The sequence below is a fragment of the Onychostruthus taczanowskii genome, unplaced genomic scaffold (genome assembly GCF_017590055.1).
Source record: "Onychostruthus taczanowskii isolate IOZ18803 unplaced genomic scaffold, ASM1759005v1 scaffold6, whole genome shotgun sequence".
Lineage (NCBI taxonomy): Eukaryota > Metazoa > Chordata > Aves > Passeriformes > Passeridae > Onychostruthus > Onychostruthus taczanowskii.
The window spans coordinates 6,108,548-6,135,525 of NW_024503679.1; the positions used below are offsets into that span (position 1 = coordinate 6,108,548).

The 26,978-nt window shown below is 35.8% G+C and overlaps 1 protein-coding gene across 1 annotated transcript in view; it reads left to right on the forward strand.

Moving 5' to 3' along the window:
- Positions 1–3,254: 3,254 nt before the first annotated feature.
- WDR72 (WD repeat domain 72) overlaps positions 3,255–26,978 on the forward strand; it is a 92,117-nt gene continuing 68,393 nt past the window's right edge. Inside the window, exons 1-12 of the mRNA XM_041418783.1 lie at positions 3,255–3,407; positions 4,418–4,524; positions 7,497–7,575; positions 10,318–10,492; positions 10,967–11,043; positions 12,767–12,886; positions 13,947–14,092; positions 14,455–14,551; positions 16,874–17,015; positions 17,314–17,559; positions 18,082–18,302; positions 19,554–19,749. Of these exons, the coding sequence (XP_041274717.1) occupies positions 3,255–3,407; positions 4,418–4,524; positions 7,497–7,575; positions 10,318–10,492; positions 10,967–11,043; positions 12,767–12,886; positions 13,947–14,092; positions 14,455–14,551; positions 16,874–17,015; positions 17,314–17,559; positions 18,082–18,302; positions 19,554–19,749 (1,759 nt within the window). The remainder of the gene's footprint in view (positions 3,408–4,417; positions 4,525–7,496; positions 7,576–10,317; positions 10,493–10,966; positions 11,044–12,766; positions 12,887–13,946; positions 14,093–14,454; positions 14,552–16,873; positions 17,016–17,313; positions 17,560–18,081; positions 18,303–19,553; positions 19,750–26,978) is intronic.

A 26,978-nucleotide genomic window follows, 5' to 3' on the forward strand; every position in this document is an offset into this window, starting at 1 on the left:
TCATGACCAGTCCTAGTCAAAAAAGCTGAGTGATGAGGAAAAGACCTTGCATAAATATATGCTTAGTAAGGCATTCAAGGTCAGCCCTTCAGTTTTCTGGCCTCTTAAAGCTTTTGATTAGACTTTTAAATATCTCATGGCTCCTGTAGAATAAAAGATGGTGTACTCAGCTTTCCAAATTAAGCTTTAATACTACACAAATTGTCCAAAGTTACTAAAGTAGTACAACCAAAGCCCTTGAAGCTCTGAGATTTTTGGATGATTTTACAAGTTAACAATGGTTTGTGGTGGGGTTTCAGTGTGAAAGGAAATAGAGACAGAATAGTAGAGACTGAACAAGTTAGTGGTGAGATGGGCTGGTATGGTTTTAACTAAAATCAGAGATTTTCAGTAATGAGAGAACATTCTTTGGCAGTATGCTTATAAGGACAGCACAAATAAGCTTATTAGGCTGTAAGCAGGGAGAAATGGGCAGTAGAACTGAGCAACGTGATTTCTAGTTGAATTATGGGTTAATACTGCAAATCAGACATGCTTGAGTGGGCAGAGCTGGAGGAATTTGACATGTGCTGATAAGCTACATGCAGCTCTGATACGCCTTGGGCAATATTTGACTTTGTGAAAACAGCTTTTACCTTTTTAAAATGAACAGTCTGATAAATATCTGTTGATTTTATTTCAAAAAGTTTGCATTAGGTGCCATCAGTATCACTAAAAAATTTGGTCAAGTTAAGTATTGTCAAAATGTGTCCATGTGGATATGCTGCATTTCTAATGAAGTCATGTTACACTAAGAAGCAAAGGTTTCATTCAAACTGCTTGTGCATCAAAATATCTTAATCAAAAAAACCAAGAAGCAAGTGGATAAAAAAGTTAAGGACTGTATTAATGCAAAAATTCATATACCTTCTGCTTTCCTTTTCTTGGGCTTCAGTTGTATGGAAAGGAAAGCATACAAAATATTCCTGTAACATTTCAGTCTAAATTAATTCTCTTACAACCAGTGTTTTGTCAGTAGCAGTAATTTTTTATTCATGTTACTCACAAGTAACTAAACAGTCTGCAGATAAATCATCTCCACATTAGCAAGTTCTACCAGCTTGTTTTCTTTTTAACATCTGTTGATTTGAGTTCTCTCAAATCACTTGCTCATCACTTGCTCAGCAGTAGGTCTTTGGCTAAGAATATTGAGCTTGATTCTATGTTCCCCTTATAAGAAAATATAATTTATGACTTAATATTCAATATTCAATGCAGTACAAACCTGAACTGTGCTTCCTTGTGTTGCTTTACACTAATTGAACACTCCCATGGTACAAGTATAAAAGACTACGTGATGTGCAAGCAAATGCGTTTTAAAGATGCAGGATTTGGCTCATCAAACTCTTTTGGCAGCCATCCCTTTATAAGTTCTATGAAAATGGCAACCTTTTTTAGCTTACCTGATAAATAAAAATGTGTCATTAAGGATTGTCCAGAACAGCTTTTATTTCAGAGCATAAACTGCAAGATGAAAGGATTTCAGTGTTCACCAGTAACTTCATATGACTGGAGAGTTTAAAAAAAGTTTTAGAAAAGTCAGATTCTAATGCTGGGGACAATAAAATGTCTCAGTATTTTTATATATTCACAAGGAGCTTTTATATGAAACTAAGTGGGATTTAGCCTAATGAACTCATGACCTCAATTTTTTCTTAGATTCTTCTTCCTCTGCCCTCAGCATTCTGTCAAGGTTATATGGCAGGACCTCAATAGTGTGCCATACCAGTCTTTTCAGCCTTTTTCTCAGTAGCTGAGCCCTTTATCTCATTTTCTTGTCAGGAAGCAAGACCATTCCTTTAGTTCTGTATCGCTTTAGGCTTTTAGTAATAGTCATGAAGATACCTCTGGTCTGTGTCCCTGCTTTCAACTGCTGTTGTGCTGGGTTACAGTTTCCTTAAGCATAACTTAAAAGGCTGCTTCTGTGCTCCATTTCTGTCCTGTGGTCTTTTCTGAATTATCACAGGAACTGCTCTTCATGTCACTTCTCATCATTCCTGTGGTACTTCCTTTGACTCACTGTTACTGGCTGTCATGCATTTTTTTCTGCCCACTTCCTGTCTCTCCTCAGAAAAGTTCAGCTTTACTGTCATGTTTTTTGCTGAGTTCTTCCAATTGCATTACTGTATCATGTTTCATTTTGAACCTCTGTCCTAAGGATGTACAAAGGGCTCTGGTGTCTCTTTGTCCAGGACAAATTGGACCACACCTTCTCTGAAAGGTGAATTTTGCTTAGTGGCTGCAAAGTGGTTGCTCTGAAATATGTCTTCAGTAATATTATTGCTGTCTGGATTAAAAGAAAGGTGACATAGGTGACATGCAGTACTTTTAAAAAGAAAAATTAAAATGTTTATGTAAGAGACATAGATAATCGTGAATCTGAAACAACTTAAAATATGTTCCTTCTTGTTCACTGACACTTGAGAATAACATGTTGACATATACAAACAATTTTGACATTGGTCAATCTGTCTATCTGTTGCCCAGCTGGTGGGAGTCAAAACTGCTCTCAGCCAGGATGGATAACCCCACTAAATAATTTTTTTTCAGTAGGGACAAATCTATCAGATAAATTTTTTTGGGCAAGGGACTCATGTCTTGAGCAACAAAGTCTATTCATTCTCTGTTTCTCAGCTTGCAACTCCTCTGCCACCTTACTTCTTGTTCTTGGCTCTAGGAGTGCCACAGATTGGTTGGGTATAGTTAGGTATACAGCTTTGCCATCTTGGGCCTCATTTTTCTCTTCCTCCTTGATCCACCACCACTTCTCTCCTTTTGGCCATGTTATCTTTCTCTTGTCTTACCCTTCTAGAAATCACAGAGTCCTTATTGACACCCTGCTCTTGTGCCACCTCTGCTCCAGCAGCTGGCTTCTGCTGTTACCAGTGAGCAGCGCTGCTGGCTGTGGTGTATTCCACCAGCCACATTTGGGGAGAGCAACATGAGCCCATCAGAGCTAAACAAGGTTGTGTGGGGCAGCACAAAACTCTTGTTGCTGATGATTCAGTATTCTGATAGTACTGGTCCCTGAAATGGTTAGTGTGATGTTGGCAACACCAAGAAAATGTTTCAATGCCTTATCAGTGTCTTACAGCAATATTTTATGGTTTCCCTTTCCAGATGTTGATTACATTTCCCATTTTTTTTAGCTGATTTTTTTCTTATGTTTAATCCTACTTAGGATCATCATGACTTGTTTATTTTCAGGTGTTACCATGAAGCCATCAGTACCAGCTGTGGCTGTGTGGGGGAGAACAGCTCCCTCTCACAGCATCACTGCTGTGATGATCACGGATGACCAGCAGACCATAGTTACAGGGAGCCATGAAGGACAAATATGTCTCTGGGATCTTTCATCAGACTTACAGGTTTGTGTCCACTGTGCTACAGTTTGCCAGGTAGACTGGAGTTTTATCTTTTACTATTGACAATAGGATTATCCAGACTTGTGGTTATTTAGATGAATTTTTAAAGATAGTGTGATGTTTGTTATAGGAAACTCATGAAGCAGGAAGTGAAATGCCTATATAAGCAACCTGTTATTTGCAGAATTTTGAGAATTTTTCATAGATTAGCATGCCCAGTGGATTATAATTTGAGACTGTGCTCTGAGCAATGGCAGCAAGTAAATATATACAGTTGGCATGATTTGTATCTTTTGAAGGGTTTTTTTCTGTTGTAAATCAATTGCTGAGCAGGACCTGTCATTTAAAGGAAAAGTATAAAACCAAATCTGTCTGCCAAGATGGAAGCAGAAAGATGAAAGTTTTATTTTTGATGTAACCAAGATGCAAATTATTGCTTTATTTCATATTTATTTTCCTCAGAATGGAACAGAGTCAAAACAGTTCCTATTTTTTAATTCTGTGTTTCTAGAACTATGTTTCTATTCTTTTTTTTTATATTTAGTTGCCCATATTTATTTTACATTTGTTCTCAAACACAGTCTGAAAGTTTGCACTTTTATGAGTCTACTTTTCCAATTAAGACCTTTGCATGCAGTGATAATCAGGTTATTCAAACATGTGGTATGAAACACATGCTTAAGAGCTGTTGTTTATCAGTTTCTATTTCACTGTGCTGCTTTTGGTGCATTCTATAGGATGAAGGCTAGAGATGTCCTGCACATTGCCTGTTTTATTACATTTGATGTTCCATACATTCTTCAGAAGATGAATGCAGTGAATACAAAAACTTAGCTTTATGCAGACTCCATAAAAATTCTTCCACATCTTTCTGCATTCCAGAAACATGATGGGAGAGGATAAGAATATGAAGCAGGTTGTCAATTATATAGATCTACAAGTAATATTCTCTTGGTTTTAGATATCCTTAGTTTATACAGAAATTGAGATAAATCATTGTATTATTCTCCTAGATTTCATCTAAAGAAATTCTCTTTGGCCATACTGCTTCTGTAACTTGTTTGGCAAAAGCAAGAGAGTTTGAGAAACAGCCATACGTAGTAAGTGCTACTGAAAATGGGTAGGTAACTGAATATTCAATAATTAATTTCTTAAATCATGAAATGTGTGTCAAGTGTAGGTCAGATTATGCATTTGCAGAAATGTTTCAATCCTCTTCCATGATATTAAAATGATAGCAGCCACTTAGGATAGTGACTATATTGTTAAAATTCAATGATCCAACTAAGAGCTTGTCCCATGGACAACACAAAGGTTTGGCAGATTCACATATCCACTTAGTAGACAGAAAAAAGGAATTATTAAAGGCGTTGACTAGACCCCATTCAAAGAGAAATTAATGGGTTATTGGGGAGTATCAGCAATTCAACAGCATTTGAATATCATGGTGTTTTTCTCTGTTTCTTCCTGAGCTCAGACTTGAGAACTGAACCAGCAAAAGAGGCCAGTGTACTCTTATATGGTTTATGGTTCCTCAGTCAGTTTGTATAGAAACAGAATGGCCATGAAATAAAGGCAAACGTGCTTCTTTTCTGTATTTAAATTTGATGTGCTGTTTTGGAGAATATCCTTTCAGAGGACCCTGATCTTGCAGTTTTTCTGCCATGTGTGTGTTATGACATAGCCTGTCACTTGAGTCAAACTACTTCCTGCATTTCTGCTAGGTTATGCTTAAGAACCTTTGATAACATTTTCAGCTGGGGTTTGAAGACCTGTTAGGATTTCACCTGTTGAAACAGTTAGGGCCAGCTGCTTACCTCCTTAAGGGCTTTCTTAAGCAATTTTGTCTCAGTGCTTAATTATATTCCCCTTTTTTTTTTTGGGTTTGTACTTTCTAATTAACAGGACAGCGCTGTTAAAATGGCTTTCCATGAAGACTAGCTGTCAATTGTCCTTCAAGCTGTACCTTCCCGCACCTTAAGGCTACTGGTTTCTCACTGAGTAGCTTATTGAGCCTTTCTGGCTGCTAGGATCCCTGGCTGTTTCTCTCATTCAATTATGAATATACTACAAAGGGATAACCTGCAAAAAAAACTATTTCAGGCTTCTTAATCTTGAAAGATTAGACAACCTCACTGGACAGGCAGTGGTAAATGTTACTGTTTATGTGCAGAGAGGGTGAGAAATCTACAACCAGTTTTGTATTGCCCTTCTATAGTTCTATTCAAGGGTTCTGAGAAGAAGGTGCTTTTCTTCCCAGTTCTGAAGTTCTGTTAGTGCAATAATGCTTCCAGATCATACTGGGAGCAAAGACACTGTACTTCAAAAAAAAAACTGGGATGGAAAGTGTTAAGACACAAATGAGGATATTGCTGTAGATATACCATACAGGGATGCTCACATCCTAAAGTTTATAGCTCTGAAGGGATCATTACACTTGTTTGGAATGTGTATAGGTAGGATTGAATTGTCTTCTGGCCCCTTTAAATGTTTACTTTTACCAAATTACTGCTGACTTCCCATCTGTATGACATAAGTGCAAAGCATCCATCACTGATCCCTGTAATGATGCAACATGAAGTTCAGGTAATTACAAGTAGGAATCCTTGTCTTCAGGAGGTGGAGGGTTTGCCAAAATGCATTTTCTGGCTTGTGGATAATTCACTTTTGCCATTTTCAAGCTTCCATCTTCTTGTAGTGAGGATGGAAATCTTATGTAAGGTGATTCTATGATAAGCTTCCCTGTTCCACTCCGGATTAGTTTCAGAGTTTCTATAACTGACTAATCCCAGAAGAACGCACATTGAACATAATTTTTTGTACGTCTAATATGAAAGTTTATAAAGGAATCTCTAATGATTCATGAATTCTCGCTGATGTCCTGAGTGACAAACCTGTCCTACAGCACATGCTGTATGGAATGTGTGATATTGCTCACTCCTTATTAGTACACACAGTGAATTGAATACATCATCCAGAAGCTGAAGTTACATTCTGACATTCTGGTCACATTTGTGCATGCTTCTAGGTATGTATGTATCTCAGTAATGTAGCTAAAGGAGTAAAGTTCTGATACAAACGATGAGAAAATCATTGCTCTGAAAGGTTTAGCAAACAGTATAGAGCTTTCACTTAATTTCTGACTTTGGATCTACCAACTTTGATGCTGCTATTGCTCAGCTAAAAAATATTAAGAAATAATGCTTTGAGTTTAGCATCAAATGGGAAAGTAGGTAGGTTAAAATGTAAATCACTAAGTAGCATTTCTTATATAATAAAATGCTGTCCCCAGTGTATTCTTTAAGTCTTGATACAGAAAATTTCTTACAATGTATTGTGAGAAATGACGAAATGAGTGTTTCAGTTCTGGAAGTAATGTCTGTTTTTTAAATAAAATCTAAAAGCATAAAAGTTTAACGTTCATTTGCTGAGCTATAATATCTCATTCAGCCTCATTTACAACATTTATTTTGATTGTCTCTTGTAATCCAGTCCCACCGCATGCTGAATAATGTGTAGATAAGGAACGTGTGCCAAAGTCTCTCTCAAACAACCTTAAATGTGCCCAAGTGTAACTGTAGTGTTGCGCAGGTACTCAGGTGGTTGTGTATTGAAAGCAGATTTTGAGAACAGCCTCATGATGGCACTGTTTCTTCTTAACAAACGTTGTTCCTCTCAAGAACTGAAGTCTGATGTGGGAGAAGATGCATGATGCTTTTCGAAACGTGTGGTTTAAGTTCAGTGAAATGAATCATTTTCAGGAGGATGTAGTTCCAGTGACAGATAGTTACAGTGACATGTTGACGAGCTGTAATGGCAGTATACCTACAATTTGTTGAAGACCAGAGTTGGTCTTAAAGTCAGGTTGGTTGCAAGGCAGCAGGGTGTAATTACCAAAACAAAAAGAAACAGACACTGTATGTCATCCCCTGCTAATGACTACATTTTCTTACCCAGCAATCTGTAACAAAAAGCTTTATAAATGACCAGACTACACTTAAATACAGCACTAAAGAAAAACTTGGTGGCACAAAATTATTCCAGCCAATTGAGTGGAAATGACAGAGAATAATATGAAGTTATCTTTGGCAGGGAGATGTGTGTTTGGAATGTCACTAGTGGACAGTGCATTGAGAACGCAAAGCTTCCTTATAGGCATACAGCAATCCATGTAAGTATAGCAGCTTTTCATGGGCTCTCTGTTCATTGCAAGAGTTTTCCTTTATTGACTTTATATTTTTCAGAAACAGTTTTAAATGTACAGCTTGTAACGTCGGAAAAAAGACCCTGTCACAAAATAAGGAGTTTTTGTCTTTTTCAGTTGTTTTTCTTCTCAGAAAAGAATTGAGACTTTTATGTTCCTCTGCATTCCTTAATCAAATCAGACTGATTACTTTTAAGCTGCAAATATTTGAAATGCAGTATTGATTAACTTACTGTTTGTGCATCAGGTAGCCAAGTGAAATGGTCTTAATCTTTGCTCTTGTCTTGTTAAAATTGCATGGAAGCTTCAAGTTTGATGTTGGCTTTTTCATGACATTTTAAAAGTACAAGTAATCTGGCCAAACATTGCGAGACAATCTGCTGAAAGACTTATTTTTAAGCTTTTGGTTTTGGTGCTGAACTCCTACCTCCAAAAGAGTTCACCCCATTTTAAAAAATACATGTTCCTTCATTGCATAACTTGAGGACAAATCCCTTATATTCAGAGACTTTCAATATTGCTTCAGATAATTTTGTGTGTCTGGTTGAAACTGTATCCAGGTAAAATAAGAATCTAGATTTTGGAGTGTGAGAGAGTTTGAAATACATGTGAGTGAGATTGAGGGGCCCAATGTCTATGGGTTTGATTCTGGGACATGGTTTATTTCTGGATATGTTAGTAGAGGAGAAGCTCAGGGTTCCTGTGTTAGTTAAAATGCTGGTTTTCTTCAATGAGGAAGTCTAAGCTGGAATTAAGGCTCCAAATGATGGATATCCAAGCCTTCATGTAACTCCAAAGCACAGCCAATTTGGAATCCAAAATTTTTAACATTTCCAGAAGAAAATGTTTTTCCTGACATTTCTTTGGTTGATATGAGGAGTTAAAATACAGTTGTTAATTGTAAAGGAAAGAGGAAAAAGCTTGGATATATTGCCAACAAAAATTATGGAAGATTAATTTGTTAAGTTTTTTTTTTACATATATATAGTGTATAAAAACTGTATAAATTAAGAAGTATTCTACACGTCTATTTGTGCGTGTGCTTAAAGTGTTTATATTCCTTAAATGGATGTATGTACACAAACAAAACAATACTTATATTGCTCCTAAAATTATAATTTGACCTGCTATATTCTAGTGCTTAATTAGATTTTAATAGATGAAGTTACAGACAATTTCTGCAGGGAAGTAGGCAAATCTGGCCTAGCTGATTAGCTGACAATCTGTACATTTTTTGTGGAGATCAGAGAGAATATTCACTCTTACCCTCCAAGTAGGTGTAGCAAATACTTGTAGAAAATAGGTAGTTCCTCTCTATTAGAAATGAGCTAAACCTAATTGTGCATAATAATTATGTTTGTTTAATAACTTGGGCAAGATAGTTGAAGGAAAATAGGAACATCTAACAGGAAAGCTTTCTTATGAAAAGTAGATGTTTCTGGGAGGGGAAACTATTCTTAAAATGCAGCCTTCAGATAACTATAATAGATTGTTTTTCTGTGTGTTTTGTTGTAGATTTTTTCCTTGTTGTTCCATGGGGAATGGTTGCTTGTGCTGTAGTTAATGTTTGGTTTTAATTGAACTACTAAGCTATCTGTTCTAGTAGGTTCCTTTTGTTCAGTGTAGATGATTTAGGTATGAATGGCAGATGTCAAGTAGTGCAAACTGAATATTTGCCATTTGAAATGAAATTCAACTCCAGGGTCAACACTTAAACATTTGTGGCTCTTAACCAGTGTGGAATTTTCTCAGAGGAATTACTGACTATAAAAATCCTCTATTTCAAGCCTAATTTAATGGTAACAGTAATTGTAAATTCTAAGCATTTTTGCCTATGTTTATTCATAATGTCTGTAGTACTATTTATCCTATTTCCAGTTATTTTTACTACACACGCCACTTAGTTTACGGAAAAAACAATTATTATATGACCAAAACTGTACAGAATGAGGTGCTGTTTTTTGGGTTGTCTGATTTTTTTTGTCTGACTAGATGATTGTTCCCTTTAAGGTTAGTAATAAATGTAAATCTGCTTTGAGGTGGCCGCTTATGCATTTATATAAATTGTTTACAATTACAGCTAGACATATAATGCAGATGTCCTTGCACATATAAAACACCTAGCAAAAAAAAAAAAAATCCTCATAGTCACTCTGCACTCTGTCTCTCTTTCTTTGCCTTGTGTCTGTTGGTTTTTTCCCTGTTGTGATTGCTGAGAAAGAATTTTCTGAACACTAGGGTGTTCAATGTCAGAATGAAGAATATCCTATGGAGTAGAAATCCTTCCTGGAAAGTAATCAGTAATTAATTATGAAAAATTTAATTACGAATATTCTGCATCTTCACCTGATTTTTCCTTTTCATACAACTCTTGATGACAGGAGCTTTATGAAATGTTTGGAGAGGGGTCTCTCACAGAAACAAGTCTCAAACTCCTTAGCAATTTATAGGGAAAATTAACACTTGACTTTCTTCCAAAAATTACAAAAATCCTAATATTTAGGAAGGACAGATGCTGCTTCCAGTCTGAAGCACCTTTTACTAAGCTGTGTGTCCTGCTAGTGTCATTAGTGATATTGGGTATGGTTTCACATATGCCTTAGATTTTTTTTTTATTGATGCTACAAGTGTTGATTATGACATGTTCAGTGTGAAAATCTTCATGTCATTTGTGTATCTGTGCTGATTCTCTGCTTTCCACTTGGACAGTATTACCATTGCTCATTCCGAATGACAGGTGAAGGCTGGCTTCTTTGTTGTGGAGAATATCAAGATGTTCTTATTATTGATGCTAAAACTTTGGATGTTCTTCACACTTTATCATCATCTCAGTCTTCTGATTGGATAAATTGTATGTGTATTGTACACTCTGCAAGAATTCAAGGTATATGTTTTACATGTGTTTATGTAGGTAAATTAAATTGTGATAAAATATTTATGCATAGATGGTATGTTCCTACTTGATTTAATATCAAATCATTTCACAGAGCTGCTATGTAGATGGTGTTAAGGTTTTATTGATAGCACAAGAGGTGTTTTTAAGGCTCCTATTTTATTTGTTTATAGAGAAAAAAATACCTATACTGGCTGTAAAGAGCTCAGTTCTTGAATTTAGATATAAATAAGTTTTGTAATATCAGATAAATTAAAGGCACAGTTCTGTGCCTTCTGCTAATACATTATTCACTGCTTGCTTTCATGTTTTGTATTTCTGTACCTAATTTACTTTTTTTTTTTTGGTGTAAAACTGATATTTTATCTAAGCAGTGTCCTGCAGAATCCTTGTTTTAGTGCTGAATAGATAGGGACTGTTTGCACTTGGCTTCAAGTTGACTATTTCACTGTTAACTTTTCACAGAAGACTCTTTAGTTGCAGTGTCTGTAGCTGGTGTTCTCAAAGTATGGGACCTGTCTTCATCTCTGAATAGCATTCAGGTCAGTGTTAACATGAATGTTCTCAAGTAAAGGACTCATTGAAGTAGAATATGAATAAATGTACATTTTCTGGTTGTATATTAAATAGATTTTATTACTTTTGTTACAAAATTCTGAAAACACATCTTCATAGCATTATTTAAAATTGGGCCATTGAACAGCTCTTGCTTTGACAACTGTATTACCTTTTGGCCAGGCTTCTTGTCTTTTCATATTCCAGGATGCTTAAGTTGCAATGCTTTCCTGCCATCCTGATAATGTCTTTGAACCCCTTCACTCTGTCCTTTAAACTCAACTCTCTTCAGTATTGGCCTTTGTACTCCCTCTTCACCCTTGTTACTCTCTTCAAAAAGGTCCTTTGGATTTTGTTTTCCTCAGTCTGCTTTTCACAATGCTGTCATCACTTGGAAAGACCCTTGCTGTGTCAAGTGTCCCATTTTTCTACCTTCAAACTCACTCTTTTTTTGGGTTAATATTCTCAGCAGCTGTCACCTTCCATGAACAAGTGTTAGAATTGGGATGCAATTTTTGTGTTTTATTTATACTCTAAAAGCTACATTCACAATGGGACTTCAGCAGTGAGACAGAACAGGCAAAATATCAACAGACTTCTCTGCACGTTGGTAACTCACCACTGCGTGGCTGGACAAACCAGGGTGTGGGCAGCAATACTTGTTCATGGGTAGAATCAGGCTCCTTAGGAGAGTCTGTCAAGTTTGGTACCATCCTGGTGTTTTTGATTTATCTGTGGTGTTTTGGGGTGGGTGCATCTTTTCAACAGTCCTAGAGCAAATCCTACTGCTGTGTTTTAAAAATTCTGAGGGTCCTAACAACTGATTACAGATGTCAGAGGAACATATGGTGTGGTGCAGTCTTTTTACTGCCTGGGGGCACCTTTTGTGGAGGGACTGCTGCAGAGTTCGTAACAATCTGGCTAAATTCTGAAGAGCAGTATTTTAATAAATATTGTTGGATTTACTTGGAATTAATTGAAGCTGCAAGATGTAAGAAAATGGTTTTCAGTTTTATAGTCATGATTCCAAGCATACATAGCCCTTCTCTGAGAGGTTTTGAGACTGTTGGTATCTTTAAAAAACAGGAAACATCCATCTAAAGAGATTTAATTAATATAATTCCAATAGAATAATTTTGAGTGTGATGACTTTAATATATCTGATATTCCCACAAAAAGTGTGAAAATGCATACATTGTTTTTAACAGTACATTTAGCAATACAAAGCTAAGAAAATTAATTGCTTTTACACTACCTTTAAAGGTGTTAAGGGCAAACTAGACATATGGCAACACCAGCATCTCAGACTCCTGCTTGCAACAAGAATGAGTGGGAAAGTAAAATATTAATCAGCTTTTCTGAATCTGATCCTCTATTTTATAGGTGTTATAGCTATTTTTTCACTAAAGAATGCCTGGCAGATACTCATTACAGCAGTTTCTATTTATGGCCTGCCTTTAGTCCTTCTCCACATTCATTATCACTTCTTTAAGTGAGATCACAGTCTGAGCCACTCTGAATGTTTACATTCTTCTGTTTACACGTTAGTTGTGTACCTGTTGCCTTTCTATTGTTAATTAAGAATTATACATTGCTTTGAATTTTGAAAGTTTCTTAACAGAAAGTTATTTTCAGTGGGTTGTTTCTATCCTAAAAGCTCAGATATCTGAAACAAATTTTATAGCCTTTTTTCCTCTCTGTGCTGTAAAGGAGAAACAAAGTGTGTGTGAGAAGGAATCAAAATCTCTGGACTGTGTAAACTGTCAAGCAGTAAGATTTTGTACTTACACGGAAAGGCTTCTTCTTGTTGTGTCCTCCATGTGCTGGCAGGTACATTATTGAGAATTACACTTTCTTTTTAATGTTGGTAATTTTGGAAAGCAAATATGATTTTTACATGCAGATACGTGTTTTTCTCCTTGGGTTAAAGAAAGCATTCACAAATTGTCAGATGTGATTATGCCTGCAACACTACTTGGCTTAACTGTGTGAAAGAGATGATTTTGTTTTTTATGAATGTATTTCCTCTTTAAAACTTTAACTCCAAATTGGCTGGATAGGAGGGGGATTTAAGTATTAGTTTTAGAGCACTGTGAGTGCATTATAGTCCTCTCTGCAGTGCATTTGAAAGGGAGACAAAGAATAAAAATCCCTGTTTAAGTATGACAGAAGTACTCACAGTTGGCAAGTCCTCAGTAGTCAGGGACCTTGGTGTTTGTTGATAGCAGCAGCAAAACTGAAGACCCCAGGCTATATTGCTTTTTTTGTAGCTATAATATTGTAACTAAAAATTAAAAAAAAAAGTTTTAGAGAAAACACAATGTATTTAAACTGAAACTTATTGTAAAAAATTTGTATTTTTCTTTTCCAGTGCAAAAAGATTTCTCTTACATTAACCAGTCACAATTATTTTAACATTTATATCTGATTCCAAAATCTCTGTGGGGACAGGAATGCATCAAAAAATTTTACATGTACCTGGGTCAACTTCAAGTAATGTAGTTGTATCCTTGAGATGTCTCTTGGGCTACTTAAATTCTATAAAAAAGCATTTATAGACAAAGTTCATGTGTAGAATGCATTTTTCCACTTTTCACGGAAAAATATCTGTAATATGCATGGATTTCTATTAATTTCTATAATGAGACTATAAGGCCCTAATGCTACTTTTTGATTGAGCTTTTTTAACTGTCAGTTTCTTTAACTTTGAACTGTATGGTTTGAGTCCGACTTTGTAGTATTTTATCAAAACATGTTAGGCTTTAACAATATTTGTTCAACAACAAAGAGTTGAACTCATGTTCTACTTCCTGATTCTCTGTCCAAACTCAGTTTAGGTTAAAATGAATTTGCCAATACTATTTGTGTTTTGTTGTTTTTCTGAACTTAGGTCTATGATTATTGTGATTTCTCCTTGCTTTGTACTGAGTTCTGTAAGAGTGGTCAGTGCTTTGCTGGTGGGGAAGTGCTGGCAGCTTACAGACTTATCATCTGGACAGAAGATGGCCACAGTTACATCTACCAGCTGCTAAACAGGTGGGCTCAGATGGGAAATTCACACAAAAAGTTCAGGTACAAGATGAACTTTGAGAGGGTTACTATGGAAAATCTCTGCATGTTGCAAATGATCAAAAACCAGAACAAAACCACTTTGGCACTCAGAGATTTACCCTGAGTTTGACAGCCCTCAGTCTTTGTTTGACACAGCAGGGGACATAGGAATAAGATTAGCCATGTAGAACTTGGGCAGCTGGTGCTGTGATTTCAAAAAGTCTCCTGTAATTACTTATTTGGTTACCTTTAATTGAACTTGTGAATCTTGGATGTTACTGTTCCGCTTTCTAAAAAAATGACTTTCTAAAGCTTGTACGTTTAAAATTGCTTGTTTAATTTTACAGTGGCCTTTCTAAAAGCATGTACCCTGCTGATGGGAAGGTGCTGAAGGAAACAGTTTATCCTCATTTACTCAGCTTTACTGGCATGAAGGAAAATAAGGTAAATTCATAAGGGTTTGAAAGTTTGTCTGTTTGCAATAACCTGCGTAATCCCAAAAGAACATATGAATTCATCAACAAATTTAATTGTTCTACAAAAACAAGGAGTAATATTTATTCCTTAATTTTAAAATTGTTACTTACAAACTTGAGAGGCTCGTAATGTATTTTGTCTGATTTTTGGCTATATTTAGGCTTTTTTCACAGTGGAAAAATGCCTTTATCTTCAACTCTAGATAAACTGGTTCTTGTTTATTTTCTCTAATTTTGGCAAAAAGAAAAATATTTTTAAAAAAATATGTGGTCTAAAGTATTTTTAGAAGCTTCTACTTTGAAATATATAAAAATTAATAAAAATAAAATCTGCCAACAAATACAACCATGCCATAAAACCAGAATCAAAAAAGGCAACCCATGTGCAAAATGTGAGCAAGTTACTTCGTGTTTTATTAAGGAATATATGCATGTTTCAATGTAACTATATAAATAGGCTGTGTATCCACCTGAAATGGAAGGGGTCTGAATATGTGGCATTTTATCCAGAATACTGCTGGCTTGAGCCTTCAGAGGCATAATCACATACAGAACTTTCTTGCACTGTGAGCAGACTGATGCACCCAGAATGTGTAAAATGAGACACATATGACTCTCTTCAGATCCATGGCCTTGGACTGAAGAAGCCTCTAATGTTAAGAGGAATCTGGAAAACTAGCTGATCTCTACACTTTTGTTTGAGAATTTATATTTAGTACAGCATGTCACACCAATTTCAAATTTGAAGTTACTGTGGTAGACAGGTGTCTCAAATGGACACAGCTGTGTTGGAAACCTACATCTTCCCTCTTGATGTTGTGTTTTGTGTGATCACAAATAAGGAAACACACATGATTTGAAAAGAAGAAAATTCATTATAATTAGGAAGCGGGAGAATGGGGGCCAGGAAAGATATGTGGAATGCCCTTTTATTTGGGCAAAAAATCAACCAGAGCAAATAGAAAGGATAATTCTGTGTAGCTTTTGGTTTTGTGTTGTTTTTGTTTTTGTTTTTTTGTTTTGTTTTTGTGTGTGTTTTGGTTGTTTTTTTTGTTTTGTTTTGTTTTTTTTTTTTGTTTTTTTTTTTTGTTTTGCTAATGCTGTTAATGAAGTTGTAACTGTTGGAAGACGTAGATTTATTTCTTGCCTGGAATTGCTTTAGTTGGAGTTTTTGTGTGACAGCTCAAGCAGGTTGTTAAGCAGTTTCTGAAAATATGTGACAGAAACATATTTTTATTTGCGTCTGACTAGAAATATTGCTAAGTATATACCTGTTTTGTTTTCTAGTGTTTTCTGTTGACAAATGTAGGCTTTTAGAAAGCATGCTTGTTGCATAATCCTGTGAAGCCTGACAGATTTAATTTTCCATTGAAGGGAAATAGCATAAGCCATTCAGCTTTTCCCCAAATGCTGTGATCTAAAAATCAGATAGGATAACTGCTGAAGGATGCCAAAAGGTCAGGAAAGGTGAGGGAAAAGAAATAGCCAAAACACATGGCTTAGCAAATAATAGGGTTGTGGTGGTAGAAAGCTCACATATGCTTCCCCCCAAATATATGCTTTTTAAAAAATAATGACTCTCTCTTTTAAGATATTTTTGCTTTAGTACTTGCCTTACTGATTGAATAGTTTTTATAGCAGATTTGTGAGACAACCAAATCACCTGTATGATAATCTGTTTTGAACTCCATTTTGAGACTATAAATGAAACATTTTACAGGACAGTTAATTATTTTAAAATTGGTTCTCAAACTTTAATGTTGTAAATAAGTGTATCTAACATAAGAGGTAATTGTAGAGGGTGATAAGCTGTCTCCTGAACCTCCTTTTTTCTAGAGCAAACAATCCCAGCTCCCTCTGCTGCTCCCCATGAGAATTGTGCTCCACACCCTTCAGCAGCTTCCTTGCTCTTTGGAAATGCTCCACCACCTCAAGACTGAATGATGGTGTTATGCTCTATTACCTGTGTAAAAGCATGATTCTTACCTTTCATTATGGTCCTTATGTTGGTGAATCTATAAACCCAGGGAGACCTCCAGTCTACTTTTCCATTTAAGATGTGGGTTTAGCCAAGGATACTTGCAAAGCAGGGGTGATCCTTTAGAGGTTCACACCAGGCAGAGTAGACTTGGTCTGAGCAGGATTTAGTGGCAGATAAGGAAACAACTGTGGTTTGTTTTGTATTTTTACGGTTTTTGATGAAAAAAAAACCCCTTCACATTTACAATTAATTATTGCATTATTTTATCTGTTTCCGTTCTGAATATTGACTTGCTGTTCTTTTTCACAGAGTCTTCCTTTTGTCATGGGCTTCATGAATGAAAGAAAGGAGCCTTTCTACAAAGTTCTTTTTTCTGGTGAAGCTTCAGGACGGATCACTTTGTGGCATGTTCCTGATGTTCCTGTGTCAACGTTTGATGGTTCTCCAAAAGGTTTGGCACTTCTGGCACCTTACTACCATCTTTTCATTAAGTCTTGGAGTCAATTTTCAGAAAAATCAAAATTCTCATAAAAAAACTTGTTACACTGGAAAGTGGTGCTCATTTATTCATTGTGTGGTGATTGCTTGTAGTTAGGAGCAATAGCAACTGCTGACTTTCCAGCCCTAGACTGCAGAAAGGATAAGTTAAGGGAAGTGATCAAGAGATGAAAAGGTGTGTTTTGTTTACTTTGACTTTTTATATTTTGTTTTGCATAAACAAAAAAGTTCTTTCTTGCCCCACCCTCTAGAGATCCCAATTACAACCATGTGGACTCTTCAGGATAGTTTTGATAGACATCATTCCATGTCAGAGGGCATTATTGCTCAACTTTGTGGATCTGAAGATGGATTTGGAAGCACAGTTGTCAGTTCCTCTGTGTACATACCTGGTCTTGATAAGCTTGTATGTGGATGTGAAAATGGGAAAATTTTTGTAACATTAGGTTTAGAAACTGCAAGAGCAAGACTTTTAGAAAACATATCTTTTCTTAAAGGTAAGTCATAACAATTTGTTCAGATTCATCTCAGTCCAACACAGAAGACTTCATAATTCTGGCATCACTTCCGGTGATCCTTGTAAAAATTCTCTGAAAATTAGGGCTGGCAGTCAGGAATGGGATGAGGAAAATGGAAGTTTATGATGATCTTTCTCCTTCCATAGCTGATCTATTGGATCACAGCTTAGTACTACTAAGGTGCTTTCCAGTAGTGTGAATCTGGGAATGGCTATGGGATTGGATAGCCCCTAGAAGTGAGATATGTGGCATGTCACTGTCTTGGCAGTTTCCTATTTCATTTGCTCTCTAAAAGATGATTGCACTGAAGGGAACATATAGGGTACATCTCAGTAGTGAAGCTCAGAGTGCAGACCTTTGTTCTATCTTTTAGGAACAGGTCCAAAATTCTTTGACACTGTCTAAAGGATGGTTATATCTATCCTGACTTTCAGGAAATGTGCTGTAAATCATGGAACTCCTAGTCTTAAACAGAAAAAATAATGTGTAATCTTGTTACAGATAATCTACCTTATAAGGTTCTGAATGGTCACAGTAGCAGAGTCACTTGCTTACTTTATCCACATGACAAATCAGTAAGATTTGATCCCAGCTGGCTGTTATCAGGGGGCCAGGATTCTGTTGTGATCTGCTGGGATATATTTACTGGAGGCATCCTACAGCAGTTTAATCTGCAGTCTGGTGCAGTGACAGAGCTCTTGCGATCCCCAGAACACTACAGAGTAAGTAAAATCATAAAATATATGTATATATTTATATACCACTATCTGGAAATACTTTAGCCCACTTTATGCTTAATTTACCTTCACTTAATTGTTGTCTTTGAAAGTTGCTTTTAATTGCAGGGAGTTGAGTTTTTGAGTGTGTAATATATTATACTGAAGCTCTTAACATTCTATTCACCATTTTTATTATCATGATTATTAACTTATGTGTCAATCTGATTAACTCCTCCTGAAATTTAAAAAACTTACTCAGTGAGGCTAGGAGCTTGAACTATAGTATTTTAATCTTCTCTGTTGGTCCAAAATAGATATACTTTGTTTTGGTTCCTGACACATCTTTTTGGTCCTTTGTGTGTATGTTTTTGCATTTTATGATATTTAGAATAGTTTAAAGTTGTGTTCTAATTAATTAAATTCTGGAGTTAAATTTAGGTGGAGAATTACTGTACTGAATGTTCTATGTAACTTTTGAACTATGTATTCTGTGAAGCTGTGATTTCCATTATTCCTCTTGCAAAGCCTGCAAAGACAGATTTGATACTTATGAATGACTTCCAGTCCACTTACATGCCAAAATAAAATAGTAAAGAAAAATGGTTTGCAATAATAAAGTTTTTAATATTTGTAAGACTCCTTTTCATCTTTATTCTGAAAGCTGAGTAGGATTTAATGCCTGCCTGGCTCGTGTTTCAGTCTTGTTTAAAGAGCTGAATTGTTCTGTGAGGGATTTCCTCTGTGTGTCACCAAAAATTACTTGCAGGAAGGGAAGGTTTTGCAGTATCAGATCCATACAGTATGAAATGAATTTGTAAATTAGTTTGTTTTTTTTTGTTAGAAATATATTACTCTTGGCTTTTTAGACCTGACATAATTTTATATTTCATGAGCACCACTTTGGTTTAAGGTAATTTTTTTACTACTCTCTCTTCTAGGACAACTGCTACTGTATAGTTGGTTATATAATCACTGCTTTGGTATGCTAAATATTGTGAATAAATGGAATTAAAATTATTGTAGTTGAAATACTGGAAAAACAAAGATGAAGGTATGTTTTCCTGTCAGGAAATGAGTTGTGTAGCCAGTCTGCTGAAAACCAGTTGAAGATGTTGGCTGACATAAGACATAATTTTTAAAATGAGTATGTTCTGGGAAGGAAATCTCTGGAATACTCTTCCTAGGGCTGTTAAAATGATGTGGTTATGAATTACAGTGGTTACAGTGTTGAAACTGGAATTTTCTGTTTTGCAGTTAAAAGACCAGAGTATAGTATGCTGCGTGTGCAGCGACCACTCAGTAGCAATTCTACACCTCCAGAAGAGACAATGTCTCTTGCATGCTAGAAAGCATCTGTTTCCTGTGAAGAAGATAAAATTTGACCCTCTTGAGAATGTGCTAATTGTTGGATGTGAAGACAATTCAGTTTACATTTGGGAAATTGAAACAGGTAATAACACAAAGCGGTCATCCTATTTGTTTTGATGTTTTGGTCACTTTCTTGAAGGTTTTTCTGTCAAATGGTGTTATTTATAGAAGGAAAAACATTAGTAGAAAATGCTGAATGGGAAAGTTTTAAGGTTAATATAAGCAAGAAAAAAAGAAAATTATCTTACAGTTCAAGGTATGCCACTAGTAAAATAGAATGGCTTGAGTCCCACCCTGATAATCAGGAGTTTAGCTGACATGGCAGTGAATTGAGTAGAATTCTCCTGGGAGCTATAAGTAAAAATCAAACTTATTAGAAAGACTGATGTTTTCAGTCTAAACTGTCCCAAGTTGGAGCACAAAGTTATTATTTCTTCCAAAAAGTCATGATCTGAGATATTTTGATTTAACTGATAATCAGCTAATAGTGGAAGATAATTGCAAAGCTCATGACTGTGTAGACAGCAAAACTAAAGGTGTGTTTCCAGGTTAAACTGTAGATTCCCAGGTGATTTGAGAATGCAATGCTCATTCATATGGCTAATAAATGTACTTATTTGAGCTTGGACAGACAGGACTGTTAGGGGTTATAATGGTATTAGACACTAGGAGCATTCAGGCAATTCAGAGCTGTGTGTCCTGAGAGGAGGAATTGAGTCCAGAGCCACTGAAATGCACAGCATGTTAAAAGTGTGTCAAAAACTAATTTTACTAACTGAGCTCCGAGATCACAATTTATTTTGCAGGTTATTACAACACACTATCTACACTGTTTGCTTTAGACAAAACAGGAAAAACCAGAGTATATTTGAACTGTCCCTCCTTCACTCATAAAACCATTGCCTGTTTCAAGATTAAAGAGGAAATAAAATTGATACCACTGCTCATGCATATTACATATTCAGACAAGGGTTCAGATGGCTAAAAGTGTGGCTTTTGTTATGAGTATCATGGAAGAATGAGTGCTACAGTCACCACCTCACCACAGGAAAAGATGCTTTTATTTGCTTTACAGTAGCAATTAACAAATCTTTTTTGTTGTTGCTCCTGTTATGCATTGCTGACTAAAAGGTGCCATCTAGGGTCAATACCTGAGAAAGCCCGGTAGGATATACTGTAGTTGCTTTAATGTTGAATTACATCTGTATTGCAGCAGAACACAAGAGGTCATGGCGTTGATCCTTGAAATTGGCCTGACCTAGATCAAGAGCTATGTAGATACTTCAGTGGCACTCAGGCAGACAAAGCATTGTTCAGATGTGTGACAGAGATGCCACAGCATCACTGAGGCACCTCTGCAGGAACACAACACTTTTCATTAGGATTTCATCTGCTGGCAAATAAATGGGCAACCACACATAGTCCCACTTGTCTGCACAGTTACCTCTGAACATATTCCCTAACTCAGTTAAATAGGATAAAATCTGAGTGGTAGCCTTGCGCTTGAGTTCTGGTATGGGAAGAGACATAAGATAGCTTTTATTGCTTCTACAGTCAAAAAGTGTTTATATTTCTTCTGGCTATGCAGTTAGCTTCATGACTTGGGCTTTGCCTCTAAGTTGAAGTCAGTGGAGTATTGTGTCAGACTCATATATCACTGTTTGCCGTTAAAAAAAATGCATCTGAACAGTGTTCCTGTGCAAAAGGTAATGGATAGCTGGGAAAACAGCCAGTCTGTTTAGAATTTCAAGCTGTGGATTAAAAATTTCTATGAATATTTCAGTATTTACACTGTTGTAGAGTCAGCAATAATTCTGTTGAATTTGACAGGTGACTTTAGAAAAGTTCAGAGACTTAGAACCACTTTGACTCTAGAATGGTTCTTCCATCAGGTAATTAAGAGGGTGATCCCTAGAGCAGATGGAAAATTTATTTGTGCATAATGGTTCATTGTCCAGTTTCCTGTGACAGAGGTTGACACACTTGTACAAAAAGCATTCCAAAGGACCTGAAAATGTTTGTCTCAACAGGTATCCATAATTATCATTTTATGAAGCAGAAGAAACTTGATGTCCTAGGTTAATCTCTAAACCGTTGCTACTTCGTATACAACTTGTTGTACTCTCTTTTCATGAGATTTACAAAGATGACCTTATTTTACATGATCACTGGGAAGTTTTCTGAGTACAGTTGTCTACATATATTCTAAATAAATAGTCTTTCAGCATAGCTTATGATGAAATGTTAAATACCAGGAGTATAGTTGACTTCAAGTGTAATTTAAGTATGTATCTCTTCCCCACTGACTACAAGACAAGTCTAAAAAAGGTGGGAGATAAAAAGGAAAAAGATAACTGCCTGTTGCTCTTAAAGGTCTAGCATTAGATAAATTTATTTATATCCTTAATTCCCTTGATTTACAGAGCAAAGTGAAATTATTTTAAGTTTAAATGTTGATATTGCACCTGCATGTGGGTAGTGATATAGAAAACAATACAGAGGCCATGAAATAATATCTGTGTAGTTTAATGTATTTTACCTAAATTTTAATATATGGATACGGCAATTTTCCATTACAGTGGAATATCTTTCCATGACAATGCATATTGATCTAATCATACATTTGGAATATTAATATAGTATGTGTACAGGATATTGTCCAAACTTTTGTGCTAGAAGACAAATATGAAAATCAATAACAAATTTTATTCTAATTAAAGTGCAGAATATTTCTTCCAATAGCTGCCACTTGAAAACCCCTTCAGTAAGGAAATTAGCTGTTATCTGTATTGCTTTTACATTTTCCTAACCAGTTGGTATCTTCACTTTTTTAGAAAAGTAAATATCGTTACAATAAAACACAGTAATAAAAGGATCAAAGGATTTTTGCTTGCTGTGTACAGCATATGGCAACATGTATACCAAGCTGCCTTTAGATCCAATGTGTATTAAGAGTGAGGAATGAATGGGTGGGATTTAAATAGCAATATTCCTTGCTCAGAGTTAATAATCTTCATTTATCAGTGATACATTATTTTTCAATTAGTATGAGTTTAAAGTGAATTTATTCCTCGAAGTTCATAATACTTTAAGAATTAATCATTTACTAATTTCCTGTTACTTTATTTTGCCTTGCAAGCCTCTCTCTGTTTTATTAAGGATATGTTTAGTTTGTGTTTAAAGATAGAATAACATCACTTAATACAAGTTCAATTTATTGTTCAGTTCTCATACTACATATTTAGCTTTACACTGGCTATGTTGTGGTTTTTTCATACTCCCCCAGGGGAGTGCAGATTTTCAGAGCTTTCTTACATGCTACTAGCTCCAAAAAAAATTGAAACATATGCCTAAAAATATTTTTATGAGGTCAGATCTCCTGATTAGTCAAAACTAACTCTGCTTACAATCCTTATTAGAAAAGGTCAAAAATCATCAGTAAATTATAGACAATAACTAAATATGCAGTATTTTGTTTTATCCACACTATTTGTGTATCACTTTCCCTATTTGTGCTCTACCTGAATAATTTTCTGAATAGAATATTTTTCCTTGCGTTTTGACATGTTGATTTTCACAGTATCTGAGTGCTTGGTAACAATAGTTCTGCCATTTTCTGACTAAGTGCAGAAGTGTTACAGTTGTCTTGGCTTCTAACCTCTGCATCTAAACAAACCAGAAATCCTAAGAATGACTTTTATATAGAATTATTCTGAGAACACTCTAGCTGGTATGTAATTTTAAACCCCTCATTTTTTGATGTATTGAGTGTACCAAAGATATACATAGAAGTACCTGCTACCTTAATTCAGAGGTTTTCTTTGCTATTTCTACCTGGTTTTGCAGATGTAGTATCAGGGTGATACTGATGTATTTATCTCAGGGTTTTTGGTAGAGGTAAGTCCATTCGCTGTTAGGAGACTGTTTGTCACCATGTGGAATGCTCTGTATTGGACTTCTCCTTGAGTAGGCAGGAAAAGCACCAGTGCTTCAAGCAATGCTGTCACTGTGGTGGGAGCAAGGTGTCAGCTTGGAGGTTCAGTTCACAGAAGGTGAATGTTCAGCTTTGAGTCCATACTTTAAGGCATGAAGTTTTTCTGAAACTCTTGTGTTTGATGACTTTAACAAGAATGATTAATGGCTTGAGACATTTCTGCTGAGAAAGAAAAAAAAAAAATAATGCCACCTTAAGATAGCTGTCAATCATAGAAAATTTTACCTCAAGCATTTAAAAGCTACACAGGTATCAATAAAATAAACCAGCCTTTTAATGAGTTTCTCAGCCCTAATAAAATATGCAGTGTCTAACATTAGTCAAATCCATCTATGATCATAAGAAACCTTATGAAAAATAGAAGAGTTCAGAAATACTCTGAAAATAATTCTTGTTGTGTTAATGCCACATCGATAAACTTAAATGCTGCATAAAACCTCTGCTGTTTCAGAAGTGCACTTGCCATAGAGAAAATGAAATTATTCTGCAGATGTGATGTTATGGATCAAGCCTTTGATCATATTGATGGTCAACCATGCTGGAAGGTTTTCAAACACTGTTTAAAGATAATTTTATGTAGTTATATATGCCTCAATATTTTTATAATTGGTGCCAACATGAGACTTACAAACCTGTAGTAAACAGCAAGTATCACATGAGTTGAAGAATGAGGGGTGGGGTTTGGGTTGTTTGGTTGGCTTTTTTTTTTCTTAGTAGACCTTTATTTAATATATCTGATAACTTTTCTCATCCTGCACAGAAATTAGGGATTAAACTGTTTAGAAAGTTAAGGCTTAGATTTCATCAGGTGGCTGTGAGAAAATAAGTTGTAGAGTTTTAATGAATCTTAACTCAATCAGAGTAAATTTGGTCATTACTAAGATTTATGCCTAGATAATTGGAGAACCAAGAATAATTACTTTTTTGTGGCTTTTTGTCCTTGTAAAATTTGGTGATTTAGAGTCTCTTTTGATATCTTTTTCATTTTCCCTGTCTCCCCATTGTTCTTTTTCTCTTCAGGTCATTGGTCAGAATTAGATCTGAGTGGGTGATTGTGGCCTCACTGATAAATCCTGTGGTTGTGTTTCATCTGCTGGAGGCCATGATGTAGGGTCAAAGTCATAGCAGTCACTACCTTCTTGTTTCTTTTTAAATGAATTTTGCACAGCCTAAAGATATGCAAATCTCAAAATAAGATTTTAAAATGAATATATATGCCTTGTGGAATTTAGCATTTGGGTTTGGGGCTTTTTTTTCATTTAATTTGTCAGTCTTAAGGTAAAACGTAACTAATATTTTGTCTTATTTTTATTGCATCTTATATTTTATATGTGTAAGCCTCGGGTCAGTCTGTAGCTTGTACTTGAATATTTCATAGCTCTCTAAATTTGAGTCATTGTTCAGTAAATACTTATTGATGTAGCATAATAAAGGGTAGTGGAGCTTGGGAAACTCTGTCTCAGGGTAAAAAAAACCAACAGAGAGTGCCATCATCTCTTCAGTTTGCAGAAGCTGAGGATGCCTCACTCTTGCCAGTATGCATGAGTGTATCTGTATATTTATATGTATGCATACACACATGTATGTTTTTGTAGTTATTATATACTTGGTGGAACTTGTATGGAATTTAGCTGTATGTAGCTGTTCCTTTCAGTTGACAATTTATCTTCGTTCTTATAATTAAAGAAGTGGAACTGAAAACTGCTATGATCCAGTGCAGTTAGAAGAGAGCCTGCCAGGGAGGGGTTTCATTCCAGACACTAAGGGGCAGATTCTCATTCTATCTTTCTTTATGATAAAGGAGTAGATGGAAACTACTTGCATATCTTCCAAGTTCAGAGCTGGTATCTTTTTCCATTCAGCCCAGTTTAGCACATATATTGTGTCTTATAATTCATTCAAAGCATCATTGTCCTTTACTGTTTGGAGTAGTTTAGATGGAGTCAGGGAGAGAATAGGGGAGTGTCCTTTCTTTTGGGGTCTTGTGCCTGCATCAGAAATCCTGACATAAGGACTGGCTGTGTTGTGGAATTGCTCTTTTTACCCACATATATAAACTAACATTATATATCAGTGGTTTTCTTTGTGTTAATGTTCATTGCTTTTTTTTCAGCTGAAGGCTATTGGCAGTAGTTTGCTAATGCTCTTCTGAAAGTGTGTATTCAGAAAAATGTCAATAACGCAGAGATGGACATGACAGAAGTCTTCCAAATGCAAAAATGAGGAAGGAGGGTCTGCAAAGACACATCTCCATTTTTAATTTCATCCTCAAAGTAAAATAGCTTTTAAAATATTACATTATTAGGCTGGATTTTGTGTAATCTATCCCATTTCTATTTGCTAGATGGCATTTACTTTTGTCTTGGTATTGTTTGGAATATGTATTCTTAATGCAACATTTATTCCGTCTCTTTTGGGCCAATTGATATTGGAATGATAGTACTAGCAATAAGGAGAAATTTTTCAAGCAAAGTGCTTGCCTACTGTCTTTTAGCAAGATTGTAATATTGTAAAATTCAAGCATTTTTGTAGCAAGGAACATGAAAATTTCTGTATGCCTTACTCTACCATCATAGAAGAAAATGTGTTGGGAGGGGTTTTTTCAGGTGAAATAGGTATTTATAGAACAGATGATCTTAAAAGAAAATAAACCAACTAATGTTACAGATAGTACTTGTTCTGAATGCTGGGTTTTCTGTTTTGACTACTAGTAAAGAAAAGGATTTTTTCTTGACCACATGCTCTTTTTAAATAAAATCAATTCTGAAATAATTTGTCATGCACAGAGCACTGTTATGCTGTTAGTCATCTGAGTTACTAGGTCACAGCAGCAGTGCAATATTGAGGATTTTCGATACTTTAGCTGTGACAGCAAACACAGAGAGCACTGGAGCCTGGTGATATGACGGGTCATGTGATGGCAGAGAACACCTCGTCTTGAGGCAGGAAGATTTGCGTGACCTCTCCAGTAAAAATGCCCCCTTCAGTGTGCAGAACCCAGAGAACTCTGTGGACAGCACTAACACCAAGAGACACAATTTGTAGTACTCGGTCCACAGGAAGAATAAGATGTTGTAGCCGTCTCTAGCCAGTCACATCTGGTGGTCCAGAGCTGCCCAGGAGAGTGAAATACTCCACTCTTGTCTGTTCCTAAGACTTGGTTGCCATGGTCACAGCTTTAGAGAGATAAAGACTTTCTTTTCCTGTATTTTGTATGTATAGTAGGGGGTCATAGCAGTGGTGTTGCTGCTGTATAGACACCCCTATCTCTTCCTGTTCATCCATTGTTATTTTATGCTCTTCAATCGAAATCCTTT